This window comes from Alligator sinensis, unplaced genomic scaffold, assembly GCF_000455745.1.
Source record: "Alligator sinensis unplaced genomic scaffold, ASM45574v1 scaffold11_1, whole genome shotgun sequence".
NCBI classification, from domain to species: Eukaryota; Metazoa; Chordata; order Crocodylia; family Alligatoridae; genus Alligator; species Alligator sinensis.
The window spans coordinates 586,497-607,484 of NW_005842801.1; the positions used below are offsets into that span (position 1 = coordinate 586,497).

At 39.7% G+C, this 20,988-nt stretch overlaps 1 protein-coding gene across 1 annotated transcript in view; it reads left to right on the top strand.

Moving 5' to 3' along the window:
• The window catches only part of EIF3H (eukaryotic translation initiation factor 3 subunit H), a 119,403-nt gene that overhangs the window by 82,708 nt on the left and 15,707 nt on the right, over positions 1-20,988 (top strand). The window contains exons 3-5 of the mRNA XM_006035107.3: positions 15,445-15,612; positions 16,964-17,063; positions 18,478-18,627. Coding sequence (XP_006035169.1) covers positions 15,445-15,612; positions 16,964-17,063; positions 18,478-18,627 — 418 coding nt within the window. The remainder of the gene's footprint in view (positions 1-15,444; positions 15,613-16,963; positions 17,064-18,477; positions 18,628-20,988) is intronic.

Genomic DNA, 20,988 nt, shown 5'->3' on the forward strand with positions numbered 1-20,988 from the left:
CATCTCACTTTCTCATCACAGCTGCTGGACTAGTTTGGAATGCCCTTTCCTATCATATTACAGCTTTCATTATTATAGTGGTTAATTTGACAAATCTGAGGAAGGAAGCTAGCTTGCACACATGCAAGTGGATTACTTCTACAACAATGCATGATCCTACCAGGTATTTTTCTACAATTGTATAGAGTGGTTTTTTAAACTGTAATTGTGCTATGATGTGAAGAACCATACAGAACTCCAGAATGACACGAACTTTCAAGATATGAAACAAGAACCTGATCCTGTGGCCTTCAGGTAGTCCTCTTCAGAGAGCCTTTCTTCCACAGTTTTTTACCTGTTAGTCCAAGATTTAATTGGCCGTATTTTTTTGCCAGTTCTAGAGCCAGCACCCATTGATTTGGGAGTGCTCTTTTTTGGGGGTGGCTTGAAGGATTCATTTATTCATCATAAAGGCAAAAGTAGTAACTTTTTATTCCTCTTCATTCCTAATGCTGAGTATACTTCTTTAAGAGTTGTGGATCCATCTACCTCTCAATGGGAGGAAGAAGTTTAATGGGAAGTTCTCCTAAATGTTAGGACTTGCCTATGTTAACAGAGGTTGCATGAGTTTAAATTGACTTCAAATCTAATTTAGCTCATGTCAATCCTTAATACTGATATATTTAACCATTTTAATCCTCACTTTCATAAATTTTAAGATAAACTAATAGAAATTGGGGTTAAGAAGATTTCTCATGCACGTGCATTTTATAATCTGTATTTGTTTGCAGAATGCTTAGAGCAGTTCTCAGCTCTGTGTGGAGAAGGGGAAATCGGGAACCATGGGCAGATTTCGCTTTTTCTCAATTTCTCTCTCAATTCCTCTCCCTTACCATTTTATTTATTTTATCTCTGGGAGTGCGCCACATAGCTCCTCTGAGAGAGCAGTTGTAATCCGCTAAAATATTTCATTTTGTTTTTACTAAACATGTGGTTGGTGTTGTACAAAAGTGTGAGAAGGGATCCTTGTCTAAGCTCAGTTTCAATGGATAAAACACAACTGTATAAATATAAGACTATAAGAAGTGCCAGGTCCTTCTAGCCCAGTATCCTGTCTTAGACAGTGGCAGAAGTGGATGCTAAAGGGAGAGCATTGAACCAGATTGATCTACCCATTACCCTCCCTGGAATCCACACTTACTAATTTGGAGATGCTGGAGGAAAAATCAGATCAGTGCCCATCTAGTCCTGAAGCCTAGGTTCCACAGTGGCCAGTGTTGGATCTTCCGGAGGAAGTTACGAACAGCGGGCAGTACATGAGTCTTCTGCACATAGCAGAGAAAGCTTCTGTCTAATCCAGTTAGTTATTGTTTTGTTATTCTTTGAAGCATGAGGCTGTGCGCGCATTCTGTGTGTTGGGAATATTTTTCTTTATCCCTATAAAGGCATTATGGCTTCTACTAAACATTTGTTTTCAATGATGTCTTATGCTGAGAGTTTCTCTATCAGTTTTTAAATCTCTTGTAATTTTATCTTTCTTCCTTTTTATAGGGGAAGGTAAATAGGAATGCCTGATTTTATCTTCTCTATCACACTTATTTTGTATAAATCTCTTAGTCCCCTTATTTGTTTCCTCTCTTAACTAAAGAGATCTAATCTTTTCAATTGTTTTTCAAATGGAAATCTTTTCGTGCCTATGCTTACTATCACTGGACTATGATTTTTGTGTTGTCTTTGAGATAAGGTGACTAGAACTTGAACACTGCATTTAAAATGAATTTACTAGTTGTTGTTATTTTTCTTAAATGTCTTTGGTACACCTTGTTTCTAGGTATAACAACATCAGGATTTTTGCTCTGACCTTCTGTATACCCTAATGTTTTGCTTTTTAAAACATTGCTATTGCTGCATATGAAGCAGAAGTTTTTGTTTACACCCATTAACAATGAACAAGCATCTTTTCAGGGTTGCCACAGTTCATTTAGAAGAGAGTACATGCAAGTAATGCAAATTATTCTTGTAAGCTTCGTTCATTAACACTGAATTTCATTTTCCATTTTTCCATCTGCATAGCTCTCTTAGGCCCTGTGAATTTCATTTTCTGCTCTTGTTCTTGCATAGATTTTGGTGTTTGCAAACTTTTGCCACCTTACTGATCACTTCTTTTTCTCTCTTTTAATAGTAGCTCTCTTAGTACTTTTCTGGAGCACAGGCTGCATGCGGCCAAGTGAGTGGTTAAAATGTGTCCAGCCAAAAATTTTGGAGCAAGGCAAGTGGTGATGGCATTAACCCTTGTGTGTGCCAGAGCTGCTGTATCAGTAGGGCAAGCAGCCTTACTCAGGGAGCTAACACCACTGTCAGTGATCCTGCTAAATAATTTCTGGGTTAAGATCCCCATTAGTTGTCCCTTGGCACTGTGGGGGTGAACAGCAATGGTGTTAACACCCTGTGGATGCTGGTCTTCCTAGTGCTGAATTTATGGCAGAGACGGACACTTGCCTCTTTTGGGACAACCCAGACATCATTAAAAAGTTTGGACCAGCACTACAATGCTGGGAATTGGGATGTTTTTACCGCCCCCAAGACCAGCCTGGTTGTGACAACATAGTACAGTATAAAACTGTCTCTTTGTCTTGTAATGTGACCGAACCTATAATTTTGCTAGATTTAAACGCCTACGTTTTTAATACTTGAGCTACATGACCATTCCCTTTACTATGGATGAATTACTTCTCAAATCTAGTTACTAAACAAGGGGAAAGGGCAGATATCCCCACTGTTGTCATGTATTACAAAAGAAATTACTTGGCCTATTTCATCTGAGAGGAAAAGCGAAAGGTTAGTCTTTCCAGGTCTGCTTGACACATTCACATGCAGATCATACAAGGAAAAGTTGATATTTTCTCTAAGGAAGGTATAAGGGCTTGGTTAATAGGAGTTATGCAGTGCACATCATTTAAGACAAGGCTGACCAACTTATAAGTGGTTAGGAGGCGCATGCCCCAAGGGGTACACCAGGGATGACTATGAGGCCCCATGGCTACACACAGTGTAGAATCCCTCCCCCCTCCCTGACCTCCCCACTGAACGGTGTGCCCAAATGGCCTGAGCCCTCACCTTCAGCTCCCCATGCTGTGCCCCATCACACTGCTCTGCCCCCTTAGGTGGCCTCAGAAAGCAGAAGCCAAAGGGAAACTCCAGAGACTCCAGCCACTGTTACAACTGCAGCTGTGAGAGGAGTGGCAGCTGAGCGTGAGTCTGGGGTCCACAACTTAGCTTCTCATGGGCTGCCAGTTGGACAGCCCTGACTTAAGATCATTCAGTAGAAGAACTAAGATTGGACAATAGAGGTTCTTGCTTGGTAGGTCTATGCAACTTTGAGGCTTGGTGGTGGCAGGATATCTTGGTATACCAACTTATGCCACCATAATGCATAACGTTTTACCAGCAATGCAGAAACACATTATAGACTTGAAGTGATATTATCCAGCTTGTCTTTAGAAGAGTCCCAATGATGTCTTGTTCATCTAGATATAACTTGCTGTTTAAATTATGTTTTATGTCTGTGACTTGTGGGAGTGGGGATGGGTTATTATGAAATCCTATATTTGTTTGATCGTTGTGTAACAGCACTTGGACTGCACAAAATTTTTAGGCCAGGGGAGTCGAACATACAGTCCACATTGGGTCCTGAGTGCTGCCTCTGGGTCTCATCAGACCCATGCTGGGCACAATGTATGCCCATGGCATGGGGCCAGTCTGCAGGCCAGATGCATCCCATGGACCCCCTCCCCCTCTCCTTCTCCCTATCCCAGAATACCTGATGTGGCAGTGTGAAAAGGTTACGATTACATACCTGGAGCAGACCCCTGGAGTTTGCCCAACTGTGGTGGCATGGCCATGCTCCAACAGGAGCTCCCGATTCTCTTCCCCCCCCCCCCCCCTTTTTTAAGCGGATTGGGCTCATTAAGCAGCCCAGGGTTATTTCTAGTCCCGGGAGATGGGACGAAGAGGGACGGTAGAAGAGAGTGACGGGGCATGCAGATAGGCATTCACTCTATCTGCTGCCCAGAACTGAAGTCCCCAGGAACAGGGCAAGAGACCTGCAGGGTCTTTAGAGCTCAGATGAGCTCACACACCTAAGGGGAAAAAACACTTCTGCGTTAATTGGTCACTGTGCGTGGTCAGTTAAGGCGGCATGGTATCAATTACTGAAGGAAGAAAAAGGGAAATGCTTGATCACAGCTCTGGCGATCAAGCGCTTATGGATTAAGGACATGGAGAGTGAGAGGCTGCATCTGAGTCCCCTGCAGCTGGGAGAAGCACCAATGGACAGACGGCAAGTGGCCTGTAGTTTTATTTCATTTGCTAAGACTTTTTTTTGGTTTTGTTGTGTATATACCTGGTCTGACACTGGGCAAGTGACGGTCAGCCCTTGGTCAGGGAGTCATCACCCCTCTCCCATTAATTAAGTCATCAAAGTTGTGGCAGACGAGATAATAGTGAGGAAGACCAACCCAATTGAGTTGACTGGCACCGGCCTTGGGGAAGAGGAAGGCCAGTGAATGTCATTGGGACACAAAACCCCACCTCTGTACACAGTAATATCCCAACAGGCAGCCAGCCCAGCTATCGGCAGGTTGACCTGGTCTGCATGTGTTGTGGATCCTGGAGTGGCTGGAACAGGTGGATTGTGCACAATCCAGCTGAGGGAGACAACAATGCTGAATGTGGCATGTGCCCTGGCTGGACTGTGCTGTATGGTGCACCTGCTCTGGGATAATTACCACATGCAGTGCAGTCTGAGCTGCTGAGGTGGGTGTGTGTGCAGTGCAGTCCAGCTGGGGAAGCTTCTGGATTAGGTATGCTGGGGAAGGGTGAGGCAGAAGGGAATGGAGTCCATGGGTCCCATCTGGCCTGCAGACTGGCCAGTCGGCCAGATGAGTTTGACATCCCTATGTTAGGCTTTGTACGACATATGACTTCTCTCTTTTTTTTTTTTTTTTTAAATAAAGAGGACAGGTTTCCTTACATTATCAAAAGTCCTATTCTCTCTGGCAGTTAACGGGGTAGGTATTTTGACCTTGCTGTACGAGAGCAGGTCTCTATGCTTAGAACTTCTTCCACTCAGCTCAGAGCTGAAGGCATTCCACTGTTACCCCAAGTTCAGTCAAAATGTTTGCAAGCCAGAAGGTTGGGCAATTGTGGTATGCTACCACATTCATTGACTACCAAGCATCAGTACTCTTGGCTGCTTCCTGCCAAATATGTGCAAAAGTGTTATCTCTTGAAATGTGCGCTGATGGAAAGAAAGGAGGTCAGAGAAAATAAATAGCACTCTCGATTTTTATTTTATTTTTTTTTTAAAGCCCTAGAAGCCCTCTATGCTGATTACATTCTCAGTTTAATGCCTCTTAATTTATATGATAAATTATAATAAGGAATATCCCTGGTAAGTCTGCAGTTTTATAAACAAGAGTCTTGTATGAAAGAGGATTATGTGTTTTAATGCTTTGACCACATTTATGAACTTGAAGCCAATGTGTGAGAGTCTTCAAAACAGGCATGCATGTGGACTTAATGCATCAAGCCAGCAGAAGAACAGGCACCTCATAGTTTTTGGTATGCTCAAGATGTATGTTTTTGCTATTTAAAAAAAAAAGTAATTTATTGATGGTGTCCCTAACTAGAATTTTCACAGCGCAGATCTTGGAGAGAGACGCAAAGTTTCCTCCTACTCTTTTAGGAAAACAATCTCCATAGCTATGCAACTGTGTAGCTATGCAATTTTATAAAATAGCAAAATCCTATTTTCTGCAAAAAGTAATTTCTCATTTGCAAGATTTGTCAGCTTTCACTTGTAAAAGTGATTAACAATCTGAGTCTGATTCTGTTGCGACAGACTATGATGCATAGCACAGGTATTTTAACATGCAGGTAGTTAGGTCATTTATATTTCAGTGCATCTGTTCTGACTGTGCTTTTAAATTGTTAAATTTAAATTGTTAATGCAGAAGTATTAAATAAGTGCTGAGAAAAATGTCTGCCTAATATATTAATGTTGCCTTTAACTACTTCTGGTGGGGGGCAGGGAGAAATGCAGATAATTTAATAAGCCTCTTGGGTATTTGTATATTTAAAATTTGTATAGAAATGCATTTAATTATATCCATGCCTACACTGATTTGATATTCATGTGGGAAAGAAAGAGACTTTTAATGCACACTTTTGTTTTATCAAGTGCTTAATGGAACTGTTTCGTGAAGTAGAGTGTAAAACAGTGGTGCTCAGCCTTCCAGCCTTGTGGGCTGAATGAGTGACATGGGGCTGGTCCATGGGTCGGGTGCTGCAAAGAGTCAGTCTGCCAGCCTGAGCCCATGTGCAGCCAAGGTTTGGCATGCAGTTGCCACATTATCCAGCTGTGGGGTTTCCTACAGGTCTGGAAATTTGGCAGCAGGGTACCAGTAATTATTCTAGCTACCATTTTCCCCCAAATTTCAGGACCTGTGGAAAGACCCACAGGCCAGATGTCATGGCCTCACTGTCTGGATCTGGCTGGAGGATGAGCATCGTGGGTGCAGAGGATGACATCCCCTTTTTGAAAGCAGGGAAAAGCACAAGTGGCTTTCCTGACATGAACCTAAATCATTTTTAGTACCATTTCTTCACAGAAATCATGCCAAATGCATGAAAACAAATCTAAAATCCATGCCCTATAGAAAAACTGAAAAGATGGCAGTTTGTCTTGTGGGATTTTTAAGAGGGCACAACTGAATTGAGTATAAGACTATTGTAGCAGACAGTCATGTCAGTTCAGGATTACATTGATTCCTTTCATACTATCATCCCACATTTGTATCCTTGTGGATGCAGCCATATATATCATGGTACAAACTGAAGTGCACTGGTCTTGTTCATTTTGCAAGTTGGGGCTCAGGGTGTTGGAGTTGAGGAATGTGTTTCTAATGGAAAACATGTCTGACACTTCCTTGAGTCTTCGTTAGGCATTCTGTTTTATTAGGAAACGGGATACCATCTTCTAGCTCTTTTACAAGGAAAGCCTGAATTAAGTTGCCCAAATGGCATTTTTAGTAGTAGGAAATTTATTGCTGCCATGAACATGTGGTGACTGAGAACATTTTATAAGTGAGGTTTTTAATATTGTATGTCAAACCCTCTTTTAACCACCTAAAAATAATGGAGCAAGCTAAACAAGCATTAGATATTGATAATGCCCACCTGCTTCACAGGAGATTAAAGATTGTTTATATTACCAGGGCACTTTAGAAACATTAAAGATGCATACAAATACAAAACCAAACTATCAGTTGGCAGAAAACAATCAAAGCAAAAAAAAAATGTTAAGTCTTTGTTTTGTGTTTTCCAATTATTTTCATATTGTTGGTAATGAAGAGAGAGGATTTTTCACTTGCATGATAAGAGTTATAGCTTTAAAATGTACTTCTGGACTCCTAAAGTTTTAAAACAACTAAAAGAAGGACCAAATACACAGTGTTTTTGTAGGCTAATGATATGGCACTTGTTAGAATAACTAACAACTCAGGTATACTTTAAAGATAACTGCAATTATATTTGCTTTTATCAACAATTTGGTATAATATTGATTTAAAATCATCTTGATGTTGGTTGGCAAGGTACTTTATCTTGTTCCTTTTTGAAAGTAGTGGCATGTTTCCTGTTGACTTTATCAAGCCCCAAAAGCACTCGCATACCATTTGTTTAGTTATTTCTGAAGCTTATTTGAACCGTAAGTCTAACCCAATAATATGATGATTTAGTTAATTTTCTACCTCAGTGGTTATGTTTCTGAATGTGTTTTTCATTCTTGTTACTGCCTCTGTTGTTCAGTATTTAACTGGTGATGGTGATCCCTCCTCTAGATAGTTAAGAGCTCTACAAACAGAAAATAAGTTGTTTCGAATTGCTGCATGCGGTAGCAAAACTAATGCTGAATTGTAATCGCCACTAAAAATGAGAGCGCTCAACTGAGCATATGCAAGTAATAGCCACTTTGGACTTTTCCCTTCAGGGTTTTGTGGGACTGGAGAGTGAAGCTGTTTTTGTAATGTGAATGGTTGGTTGCATTTTTTTTTTCTTTTTATTCTTTTGAGTACTCTAAATAAAAACATAACTGATATATTATTCAGCCTAGCTGCAGATTGGCATCCAGAAGAGCAGCATTGGTCATATTATAAAGTAATACATCTACTTGCTACTTTGTAGCAAGTTAGTTTAACTAACCCCATAACCTCTCAGAATGAAAATCAGGTGATGGTTGCTTTCCATACTGAATGTCACTTGGCCATAAGAATGGATTTTTTTTTAGTTAACACTTCAGAGGAAAATTTAATCTATTGTGGACAAATATGATATTATTTTGTAAGCATGTCTTGAACTCCAGGGAGAATGTGAATTTTTTTTGGAGGAAGCCATCTTACTGGCCTTTGAAAGAATTTCTGAGTTAGTATCTTGTTGCTGAGGATAACAGTATCTGTGAGAGAGCTCCAAAATTATATTTGAGAGGAGTGCTTTTGTGTTGTACCATCTTCCCGAGAATTGTCTACATACTCCCATCTCCCTAAATAGTTTTGTCAGTTCATAATTATTTTGGCTTCCACTATAAGTTCTGTATGGTAGTAATTGTATTTATTTCTCCACAGCCTGTTAATTATCAATAGACACAATCTCCATGGTTCCTGGTCTTTTTAAAGTGTTAATACAGCAGGAAGAACTGATGCAGTTGTTGATATGGAATGAATGGGAGATTGTAGTTGAGGACAGACTTAAATTAATGTAGTCTCCAAAATTCTCTGCATGTAATTAAAAATAAATCAATTTAAATTATTTTTCAAATGTATATATGTCTTCCTCGAACCAGCATCTGCTAAACTGTTTTGGTCTTGAACACTGTCAGAAATACTTGTGGTTTGGCCAACCTGTGCTCCCTCCCACCCAAATATATTGAGGAAAAAACAAATAAAGTCTCGTTTTCCTCCCCCCCCCAAATCACGGAAACAAATAGTTTGCAGTTCATAGCACTTTCTCGACATACTTAGTGACACATGCTGATTCTTCAAAAGAGGCTAAATTTATTACCTTAAGAGTTATTCTCTTTTGCACTAGTGCTGGGGAAGTAATATCATAGCTGTTTTTCAACAGAGTGTTATCAGGCTGACAAAATGGTCAGAATTATGTAAAATTAGTCGCATGTCAGCCTAAAAATTGACCACCTGAATGTCCTGACATAGTTAAGGTTTGTTTGTTTTTGGACGTCTAATACAGCTCAATTCTTTTTGGGGGGGAATGTAAATTTGAGTTTCAGTCCATCTCGTCACTAGATAAAGTTCTCTTTCAGTGAACGTTGTTCCAGAGTATCAGTGAATGAAAATTCTGCAACAAAATAGCATTATCATACATTTTTTCAAAGTTTATCTTCCCAAACACTTTGGTCCTTGTATAAGAAGGATATGGTAAATATCTTATAATTACTCTAAGATATTATACCATTTAGTAATCTGCCTCAAGAAGATGCGTTTTAAAATTGCTCTCGTTTAAAAGCAAATGTTAACTTGAACAATTACTCAGTCCTAAAAGGCACACAAATAACTATGAAATTTGGAAATAAAGGTTATACAAACAGTAGTGGTTTATAGTACAGAATCAAAGTGAGGGTCTCTGCTGCTCCATTAGAAGTGCATTTGTTTAAACATATTGTTTACTGGTGAGTGGGGTGAATTAAAGTTTAAACAGTAGACTGCACTTCAAACAGCCTGGGAGTCTGGATGCCCAATTTTACTCATTTTAAAATATTTTTGTTGTTGTCTGTTTAAAAATGGGGGAGGGGGGGAATGGGGATTAATCTTTATATATAAATGTCAACTTGAATAATTACGAATTGAAACTTTCAAATAATTCTGGAAGTGGGGACCTGTTATGTCCAAGGTGGCATAATTTTTTTGTTGTTTTTTAACTCGCCTTTGGTTGTGAATTTGTATGTCACAATTTATGGTCAAAATATCCACCAGAAATCTGAGATTTACATTGCCAAAACACATCTCATCTTACCTAATGGTAAGAGTGATTAGTGTGGGTCAGTGGTTTTGTGACAGATAATTCATATATAAACTTTGAGCTTTGGATTTTCATTTAATATTTATAAACAAATACTAATATAAAATAAAATCTGGGGCAATAGCATGTATCATGCTATAGTTACATTTTGTGTCAAAATAACTTTGCTAATATGTTATTCCTTCAGGAAAAATGCAAATTGCCAAGTATTTAAAAACTGATAGACCTCTTTTTCTTCTTTTTCTTTTTTGGAGAGATCAGACTGGCGATTTGCTGGCATTTTAAAATAGACATTTGAAGTACCCCATCTAAACTTTAAAAAATAAAAAAAAAATGGCCGGTGGGTCCAAATGGTCTCTCCTAACTTATTTTAAGCTTGAAAATTGAATAGAGGAAATGTGGTCAAACTGTCCCAGCCTGATGTTGAAAGTCCCTATTCAATAGACTTGGCTCTATTCTTAGTTTTTATCAAGCATTCTGGACATATTACTGACCTTCTATTTCCCCGTCTGTCAAATGGAGTTCATCCTTGGTGGTTATTACGGTTTGTTTGATGCCTCTAATGTTACAAAGCGTTGCTTGAATGAAAAGTACTTTGTTAATGTAAAGTGTTCTGTTTTCTTTAAATCTATTTAAACCAAATTGTTGAATTGTAGTTTAATCCAGCAGAAACACTCCTTGCAAAATGCTTTCTGTTGTTTGAGCTGTTGTTAATCTGGAATTGAGGAATCAGTCTTCATTCACCTGGTAGTACACAGAATGACAATACTAGTCAAATTCAAGGCCGTCCTGCTGTATGGTTTTGCACTTTCTTTTGCTGTTCTGTAAGTATTCTTCAGTGTTTCCTCTGTCTCAGTCAAATAAAGGCTTTCAGTCCTTTCTTATTGCCGTACAAAATTTGCTTTTCACTAACTTTTAGAAAGCTGGCAGTGTTCAAGGAGTAAGAGAGAACTTTCTAGTTCTTGATCATTCAGCAAGAACAGAAGCTAGGCCTTTCTGATATTTAAAAATCTTCCCCGCAGCCTCGTGAGATACAGACCTCATGTTTGTGAAAGTCCCAGGAGACAGCGATCATGCATTCTTAATCCAGCAGTTAGCACTTCACCGATATGTGAACGAAATATCAGAGGAGGAGTCACAATATTTATTTCAGTTTGGCAAAGCGCTTTCAAATAGACAATGTATGTGTTATGTTTTGGGGAAATGGATAACTTATTCCAGTTGTCTGCAGCTGATCCCTAAAAAGTCATTTGTAATAGTCACTAATAACTGTGGACACTCACGTCAGTAGCATGGTTTGAGGAAAGGGCATTATTTACATTCTGCTTTGCGGAGTAGGAGAATGCACGCACCCAAATCGCCTTGTTCCAAGTCGTGAATACCCGATTAGCGTAGTAGAGTGACTTCCCTAAGCTTTAACAAATGTGGGAATAAATGCAAATAGTCTGTATATAAGGAAGCTGTACCTTTTACAGTAAGGACTGCAGTGTGAAAAAATGGTGATTTATATCAGTGCAGACAGTTCAGGGTTTATTTGCTAAGAAACCTGTTGGATTTGTTGGAACTGTAGCTGCTGCTAAGTCTTCTGAAGTACTTTGTCTGATTGGCAACAAAAAAAAAAGTTTCTGTTTCTTTCCGAAGTGGACCTCACCATGGTTTTATTGCTTTAGTTATTTTCCAGAGGCAGAAGTGCTAGCTTTGGATGCTTTATCAAGACTTTTCCACCCGGCATGCATGTTGCCGTCATTATCATTTAACTGTTAAAAATACTGGTGGAAGAAGTTGGTGACTTGAATATCTGGGGAGCTGGCAATGGGTACTTTCACTTTTCCTTCCTTCCATGCTTCTAGGGGACACTGCTTTCATCCCTGTCTTTCGAGAAGCATTGCTTTCCATCTTCTTTTTAAAACCTTGAAAAACATTGCTTTCTTGATGTAATTAACCATTAGCTTCCAGGTTTTGACTGAAGAGGTTGTGAAAAATAAGGAATGCGTTCCTTGGGCCTTGCCTCTAATGCTGGGCCCAAATAGAAAGGTTTGAGTGTAGATCTTTCATAGGAACCTTTTTCGATGGGTAATCATTGTATTGTTCCATACTAACGCCCAGCCGCTGCTACTACCTCTGACGCTGCTCTGCTCCCCTCCACCACCCAGGGTGCAGAAATATCCAGGTATGCTTCTGGTGAGAGAAACTATACATGCAGGACCATGCAAGAGAAAATGCTTCCAATTTCCTTCAGTGCAATGGCTGAGAATTAAGCCAAGTATGATAACATAAAGATATGGCACTTTTTCCATTTCTTTAAAAACTAAAAAGCAGTGAAATACTGCACAATATTTGAGTAATGAATAGCTCTCATTTTCCTTTTCTATTCCTCCTTATTCTCTGTGTGCACTTACTGCTTTGCCATCACGTTCTCTGTGGTGGTATTTACTAATTTTTTAAATCACGCAAGAGGGTCAGAACTTTACATATGTTCTGAACCAGTATGGGGGATTTGCAGATGGTGACATGAGGTTGTCTCCAGAACCTGCCATGCCAATTTTAGGAACATCGTATTTGGGCTTTGGGGATACTGGGGGTGCCTACATCATACATTACTTGAAGCACCACCACTAGGAAATGGAATGTAACTTACTGTGTGTTATTTATAACCAGGGATCCTGGTTTTCTCTGCTTAAACATAGCAAATCTTTTGATACCATCCCAAATCCATGATTAAAATGAAACATGCATATATATATTTGTGTGCGTGTGAGAACTTAACACAGTGTTTTATTGAAATATTTACAATTTTAAACAATATGGAAGCCCTACCAGTGCCTCAATAACTATAGTGAAATAAATTCTAGATACCTATACGTTTTGGTATTTGATTTTGGGTTTTGTATCATGGAAAATCAGAACTCCTCGTTCCCCCTTAGCTCGCAGAATACAGATCCAGGCCCACCTCGCTACCCCTGATGGAGGGGGGCCTCCAGCTGCCAGGGCTACAGGGCCAGGGACCTGCGCCTGCAGCTCTCTGCCCCCCCCGCCCACAACAGTGCCCAAGCCCCAGCTGCAGCTTGTAGGAGGGGGTGGCTGCTGCTACGTAGTGGAGTGCAGAGCCCAGCTTCCCCACCCCCATGGGAGACATGGCCAGAGTGGAGGCTGTGGCGGGGGGGGGGGGGGGGGGTTGCTGTGTGCTCAGGCTCCCTGTCTGGCTGCCCTCCCCTGGGGCCTGCAGAGCCCAGCGGGTGGGACCAGGTGCAACAGGGCAGCGAGTGGGCCTGGGTGGGAAAGCTCCTTGCCGCTGTAGACACATTGCCCTGATGAGGGGTCTCCGCACCCGGCAGCAGTGAGAGTAGTGGCGCGGGGTTGTGCCCATCTCTGTTGCCAGGTGGGAAGGGGACAATGTGAGGCTCGCAGCAGCAAGGAGCTTCCCCACCCAGCCCTGCTCTGCTCTGCTGTGCTGGGTCCTGCCCTCTGGGCTGCGGAGACCCCGGGGGCAGGGCAGGGCATGGAGACCAAGCCAGGGCCAGGGAGCCCCCCACCCCGGATGAGCTGCCCACGGCCCCATCCTGCTCCCCATTGGGGCCCTATGGGCTGCATTTTCCAGCCCCAAGCACCATCCGGCTAGGCAGTAGCCCCTGCCCCAGTCATCCCCAACTCCCTCCCTCTCTCCCTATGGTGGCCTCAATGCCCGCTCCTTCCCCCCTCACCTGACTTACCTGTGGGAGCTGCTCTCCAGGCTGCCTGGTGGCCATGTGCATATAGATGTACATGGTGTCCCCTGCCTGCCCACCCTCCCAGCCCCAACCCCTTGCAGGCTGGAACTCTGCTAGCCCACAGAGAGCGCTTTGCAAAACTGCAACATCTGTGTTTCTCCATTAAAATTAAAAAAAAAAAAAAATCCTTATTTATCTCAGGTAAAAGGGGAAATCCGTGGTTTTTCCATTTTTCTGTGGAAAACGGAAAACCCGGATCCCTATTTTAGAACTCACCGAGTGTGCACTTGGGTATAAAAGTAAAGTTCTCAACCAGTTAGAGCTGCAGAGCTTTTATTTTCTGAAAGAGAGTATTTAGGTATTAATTATATTATTAAGTTAATTTTGACCATTGCAACATGTAATGAGGTGTAGCCACTTGGTTTTTGGACCTTCGGGCCAAAGCTGTCTGTGGAATTTAGCTTGTGTTTGCTGTATGGTAAGCTGCAGAAATATTTGTTCGCTTCTGAGAAATGTCTGTTAATATCTTTAGAGAATATACTTGGATTTCTTTTCTTCCTGGAATGGACAGAAATTCAGGTTTCAAGAAATGAGAGGCACATTTTATCTTTTTCTCTAGCTAACTTGTAGTTTTCTTCTTTACAGCTGCATTTTCTTTTTTTTTTTTTTTTATGTATGAAGGGGTATTTTGTAAAAGTGGTACATTTTTGAACTGTTGGATAGTAAATTTTGCTTTAAAAGATTTGCTTGTTAGATATCATTTCTTATTAACTATTAGCGTCAGTTCATGAAATGGTCTCAAAATATATCTACTGATTTAAATTGTCACTGCCTCTTGTCTGTTCACAATGTCTGAGGAATGATTAAATGATCTGTTTACATCAAATTAAGCATTGCCGTTATGCACCGTTTTTCTAGAAAGCAGGCTGTTTATTGAATTTAATAAAAAAAAAAAAATTTACTCATTTTAATTGCAAGAAAATATGGCTGGTAGTATAATAAATCTGACAAAAAGTTCTTTTCTCTTCTTTAACTTCCCCCATCTCTCGCTTAGATATTGTACCAATACAAAAGAAAAAGGATTGAAAAATTAAAGATGAATCAAACTAACTCTGGCAGTTAAGTAGGGACTTCCAAATGGGAGACAGAACTGCTTTGTGTATTCCTACCAATGTCTGACTATATATAATCAGTGCATTCTCTTTGTATTTACATTCAGATTAAGCTATGTTTCTAAAGTTTTTCTAATTCCTGACTTCATTAGAACTTGATTTGCATTTATATTCTATTCTATTAAATAGTTTAATAATAGTCTGTTAAACAGAAATATGTTGTTTTTCAATGAGCTGTAGATACCAGCATTTTTATATAAGTTAGCAACTACAATAAACCATATGTAGCAGTTTACTGGTAAGTTTAGCAAGAAACACAACATGAGAAAAGTGGTTCCTTATGAATCAAACTTTACTTCAACCTTGTGTCAAGTTCCAATTTTTCACGTTAGTGTTCTTTGTGCTAAATAGTGGCTGAAATGCACAAATCTAACTTTAAAGCAGTGAAAACTGTAACTTGTTTTAAAAGATTGTTTTAATCGTAAGTGCTCTTTAGAAATCGCTGGGATTATGTGCAAATTTACTTTTTTAACACGCATTTTGATTTTATCTAGTTCAATACCAAATGGAAATGATGCGAAGCCTTCGCCATGTAAACATTGATCATCTTCACGTTGGCTGGTACCAGTCTACATACTATGGCTCTTTTGTCACTCGTGCCCTCCTGGATTCCCAGTTCAGTTACCAACACGCAATTGAGGAGTCTGTAGTTCTCATTTACGGTTAGTATGAGGTTTCCTTTATTATTCTTTTCCCCCTCTTAATATTATTACTACTATTTTTGTATTCTGTCTTTTGCCTGTAAGAGTAGCCTGGCAGGCCTTTTCAAGTAAATACCAACCCTGTGTCTACAGCAGCCTCAGCAGCAGCTAAGTCTAGACAGGGGTTCCTTCTTTCCATTTATTTTTCTTGCTATCAGAGCCCTGATGTGTACGTTGTGGAATGCTGGAGTAGCTGCTTCATTTTTATTCCTCCTTCTCCCCTCCCTCGTCGAAGGGGCTGGTGGAACTAGACCAGATGTCTAACAAACCCCGATTGCTAGAGTGTCTGGCTCTGTACGTGACTGACCAATCATAACACGATTTGCCAAGTTTTTTTTATACCTCTGACAGAAGCATACAAAACCTGGACTGTTTCTTAGCACAAAGATTTTTTTCTTTTCTGCCTGTTTAATGGTGTTTCCTCAAGCTCTCCAGACCAGATGTTCTGTGCTGTATCAGAACCGTAGGCAATTTAACAGCTTTATAGCCTCACCCTCCCCAAACACTCGCAGTTTGCCATATCTGGCAGACTTGCATATAGTTTCCAGCTGAGAAGTAAATGTAACGTCCTGAGTATCTGTCAGAAAAAATACTAATGAATACGATCAATCTTATGAGCTGCCCCAAAATTGTTTCAGTATGTTAACAATTGGATTACAGTAAAGAACAAGTTGTTAAAGTATACTTATATTGGCTGGAAACATTGCATCATCAGACCTTGATGAATTTTCCACTTGTTTCAGTCTATTTTGGTTTTCATTTTATCACCGATTGCTCAAAGTTTTACTGTGTTAAGGTTCAGACAACATGAATGTTAACAGTTTCTTTCTAATGTTGGCATGCTGTAGCTGCTGTTATGCTGCAAGTGTTAAGCTTCCTTGTCCTAGGAATTTAACAGTTTGTTTAGAAATTTTTTTTCTTCAACTCTGTACAGTATGTCAAGACATTTATTTTTTTTAAATGTATCATCTTTTTTGTCTGAAACAATTAGACTGTAATATGAATTAGCTTGTCACTAATCCTCAATCCTTTTTTTGTACCGTGTAATTTAATAAATGTTTTTCAGTTTAGTTGCATGATATGTAGGGCTGTCCTTTTGGGAGAGGCAATCTTTGTTCAGTGGGGCATCCATTACATATGAGCTGTTTGGGTAGTAGATATGGAACTAAGCAAAGGAAATCAGAAATTTATACTTATTAGTCAGAAAATAGCTTGTTAAGGTGCTCTGCAAAGAAATATTTTAATAAACAAACATATGTTAAATAATCTTTGTAATTATGTGCCTCTTCTGTTTTGTTTTGTTTTTTCCTAGATCCCATTAAGACTGCTCAGGGGTCGCTGTCACTAAAGGCATACAGACTGACTCCCAAACTGATGGAAGTTTGCAAAGAGAAAGATTTTTCCCCCGAAGCGTAAGTATTTTAAAAGAATGTTGTCTCACAAAGTACCTGCTTCTGTGTGGGTGAAGGAAGGGAAGGAGTTGTCGCCCTTCCCCAAACTGAGCCTATAAGGTGCAAATCTACCCTGCTTTCTACTTTGCTGGGAACTAGGTATGTGATTGCAGTGATGCATGGGCAATAGCTGAGCAGTGGTGAAAATACTGCACTCACCCTCCCTACTGATAGCTTGGAAGGGGACAGTATTAACGCATGTTTTAAAGGATGTGCTGTATTCTGTCATTCCAGCCATGGGGTGAGTGTTGTGAAGACAGCTTTAACGGGGCGTGGAGACTAATACTTTAAGGGGATGGAGAAAAGGAAGTAATTGGTCTCCCTTTCTAAGACCTTGTCTGTATAAGTAGAATTGACTGATGTTGGCATTTTGGTAGAGCTGTTCCAGAACAACTCCACCATGTGGATACTGTTCTGGAATAAACATGTTTTTATTCTAGAATAATTAGTGTTTCCAAAGGGTTGTTGCTTACATTGCAGCTGTTAGTGTGACATCTTTTCCCCTTCATCATTTCAGTTTTTGACATCAAAAGACCAATACTTGTCATGGATTTCATTCAGAAACTCTGAATCACTTCATTGCTCAGTGTCTCAAGATAACATTTCCACAATGACCAAACTAGTCATCTGTTTAAATTCTAAAAACTGAAAGCAAGCATTTTAGTTTTCTTCAATACGCATAAAAAGAGGATGTGGACAGATATTTTTTCCTAGACTATGTGAATTGTATGTTTGTTTGGTAGTCTGAAAGGTATTGGTGTCTGCTTTATTTAAAAACAGTAATAAAAGCAGGAGGGAATAAATGTAAAGTAAATTGGAAAGTTTTATTCTAATATGCTTGCAGAATATAACCATTTCCTAAGCATTGTTAATCTTTTTTTCTATATCTATTATCACTTAGTTATATATTCAACTACCAGGGAAAGCATTATCCTTAGAAATATCCATGTTTTTCATATAATACAGTGGTTATGAAATTAAAACTATTCCATGGCAGGGTCATAATTAGTCACTTGTACGTAAGAAAACATGATGGTAATGAAAGCGGTAAAGTATTCTGGACAGGACAGGGTTAATCTTGCCAGTGCTGTCTTTTGCTGGAGGGTTTATTCTTATAACACATTTGTGAGCAAAGCAGTTGCTTTAATTCTGAGGGATTTTCCTTTGGGCAGTTTTTGTTGGCATTTATAAATATCAGTTTTGCCATGCAACTGCCTCTGTACCAAAAAGGCCTGACTGTTGTCTGTTAGTAGACCTTTGGAAATTTAGGACTGTACAGACTTACCTGCTGTTGCTTTAACAAAAACTGAGACTCTGGGGGGGGAAATTACCAGTTTTATTTTAAAAAAACAACTGTTTTAAATTTGCTTCACAGATTGAAAAAAGCAAGCATTGCATATGAGAACATGTTTGAAGAAGTGCCAATTGTAATTAAGAATTCATACCTGATCAATGTGATGCTGTGGGAGCTGGAAAAGAAATCTGCAGTAACAGATAGACATGAATTGCTTAGTCTGGCTAGTAGGTAAGTACCTATAGGAACAATGGCTGCTTCTTTACTTATGTTCCCAAAATGTGCTTTAACACTTCGGGTGAAATCCTAGCTGCTTTAGTTTTCTCATTGACTTTAATGGAGCTAAGATTTCACCCTGCATGTCCTTTTTTTGCTCAGACAAACACTACATGGTGTAAATTCAAGAACTAAACACTGTACATACTTGACACATACCTGTGGTGTTTGAGCCATGTAAACCCTGTGTAACAGGGTGCATTTCCTCACCTTAACAAGAAATGATTTTGCAAACCCTTTAATGGTTAACATCTAGAAATTGGACCAAATAGCTCTTCAGATAGCAGTGTATTTTAGCATTGTTTTTGTTAATATATGAATATTTTTCTTAAAAAGTAAAGCACATGGTTTTTTTTCTCATCCAATGTTGTGCAGTTTAGAAAGATTAATCCCTTTTTAAAAGAATGATGTCTGAAGTCCTCATTTTAAATATAAGTTTAAAAACTGTTTGATTTCCTATCAAGTGAAGTGTAAAGCTTTTATTAGTAATATAGCGCTATCTATAGTAATTTTGTTGTAGATTAGAAAAAATAGATTAAAAATGTGTAAAATAAGCTGCCATAAATACCACTTTTGGTAAAATAACTGCAGTGAATAGTTATTGATAGAATCAGATGCTGATTGTAATTAGAATTTACTTGTCACCGTTTATTCAATTTTCAGATTATTTGGCTGGCTGCAGTGTTGGGTCCCCCAGTACCAAGTCAGCTGATTCTTCCACACTTTTAACTTTTAAGAGTAATGTTAATGGGATGAAGTATAAGTCAGATCCAGTATTAGTGGTTGCATGAGTTGTTAGCATGAATCTCCCAGAGATCTCTCTCTGGACTGTGGTCAGCAAAGCATCTGTACAGCAGCTGTGCTCCTGCCTGCCATGGCCTTGAGCCTTTAACTCTAGGCTAGGTTGTCATGAAGTAGACCAGGGTGACCAACCTGTGGCACGTGTGCCTGAAGTGGCAGGGTCAGTCTCTGTGTGACATATGGCAGATTGAGCAGAAGGCAAAGGAAGAGGATCAGAGTGGCACTTGGGGAGGGCGCAGACTAAATTTGTGACCTGCCTGGCAAAATAGATTGCCTAGAATTGAAGTAGAGCATCCTCTAACCCTGTTTGGGGAATAGTTTGGGTTTTCAGCACAATTGAATTGTTTTTTGAGCCAAACATTCATAATCTAGAATAGATGCCATTCCTGGCCACTTATGGGGAGGAGGAAAAGCTGCAGGTAATAGAGATTTAAGATCTGTTTGGATTTGTAGAAGCTAGAGAATTCCTGGTCTGATAGTCATATGTCATCATGACTCCTTGTGAGAGATTTCATTCATTTTTCCAGAAGCTGTCCAAGACAGCAGGTTTGAGTTAAATCACATTTTCAAACATTGCCATTTCCTTGTATCCTGTTTTCAGCTGGTAGTTGAAAAATTGGGTAAGAGCTTCATACAGCTGTCTGTCCCTGACTCAATTGGTAAAAAAGAAATACTCTCCCTGAGGATGATGGTTATTTTGGTTTTTGGAATGGTGACATCTAAATTCTCTCTTTGTGCAGAGATAGCTAGAGCGGTTGCTTTTGCACCAGAGAGAAGTTTTTTGAGAAGCAGCAGATAGTGGTCTCAGCACTGGCAGTTAAGAGGATAGAGGAAACACTAAATTCTTTTTGCTTTCTGTCCTCCCCTAAGAGGTTATTGCCACTTTGTAAGTCACCCTTTGCCTCTGACTCATTTCTAAGGAATCCAGGATTCCATGCACATTGCCCTTGGCCTTGTTAGCAATAGAGGATGAAGGCCGCTAAGTCTAAGCAGACAAAATTGTTTTAATTAGGCTCCTGTGTATAATCAACTGATCAGAACCTCCTTTTCTCCCTACCCAAACCCTAGTAACTCCTAGTCATTTCTAAGGTCTGAATCCTAAATGTTGCCCAGAAAGCTTTTCAGAAAACTTTTGGGCTGTACATAACCAAGCTCCATCTCGGTCCAATAACACTGCTGGTTTCATCATCAGGAATTGATGATAATGTGAGGAAATTTGGGTTCTGCCTAGCAGAAACTGTATGTCAGTGAAACTATATAATGGGTTCTATTCTGCATGTTGCTGTTTGGTCTTTAGAGAGACCTTTGACCTTTTGTATTGGAGACCTACCTCATTAGAATGTGGAAGGATTCCTTTTGGTGATGGCATACTTCTAGAGAAGATGAATCTACTAAATCCTATGAATCTATTGAATCTTAATACATGCATAGGGATGTATGCTTATGAAGAACTGCATTTGTTAGGGAGAGCAGCATGATCACTCTCATTTATTACCTTGGAATCTGCTCTTTCCC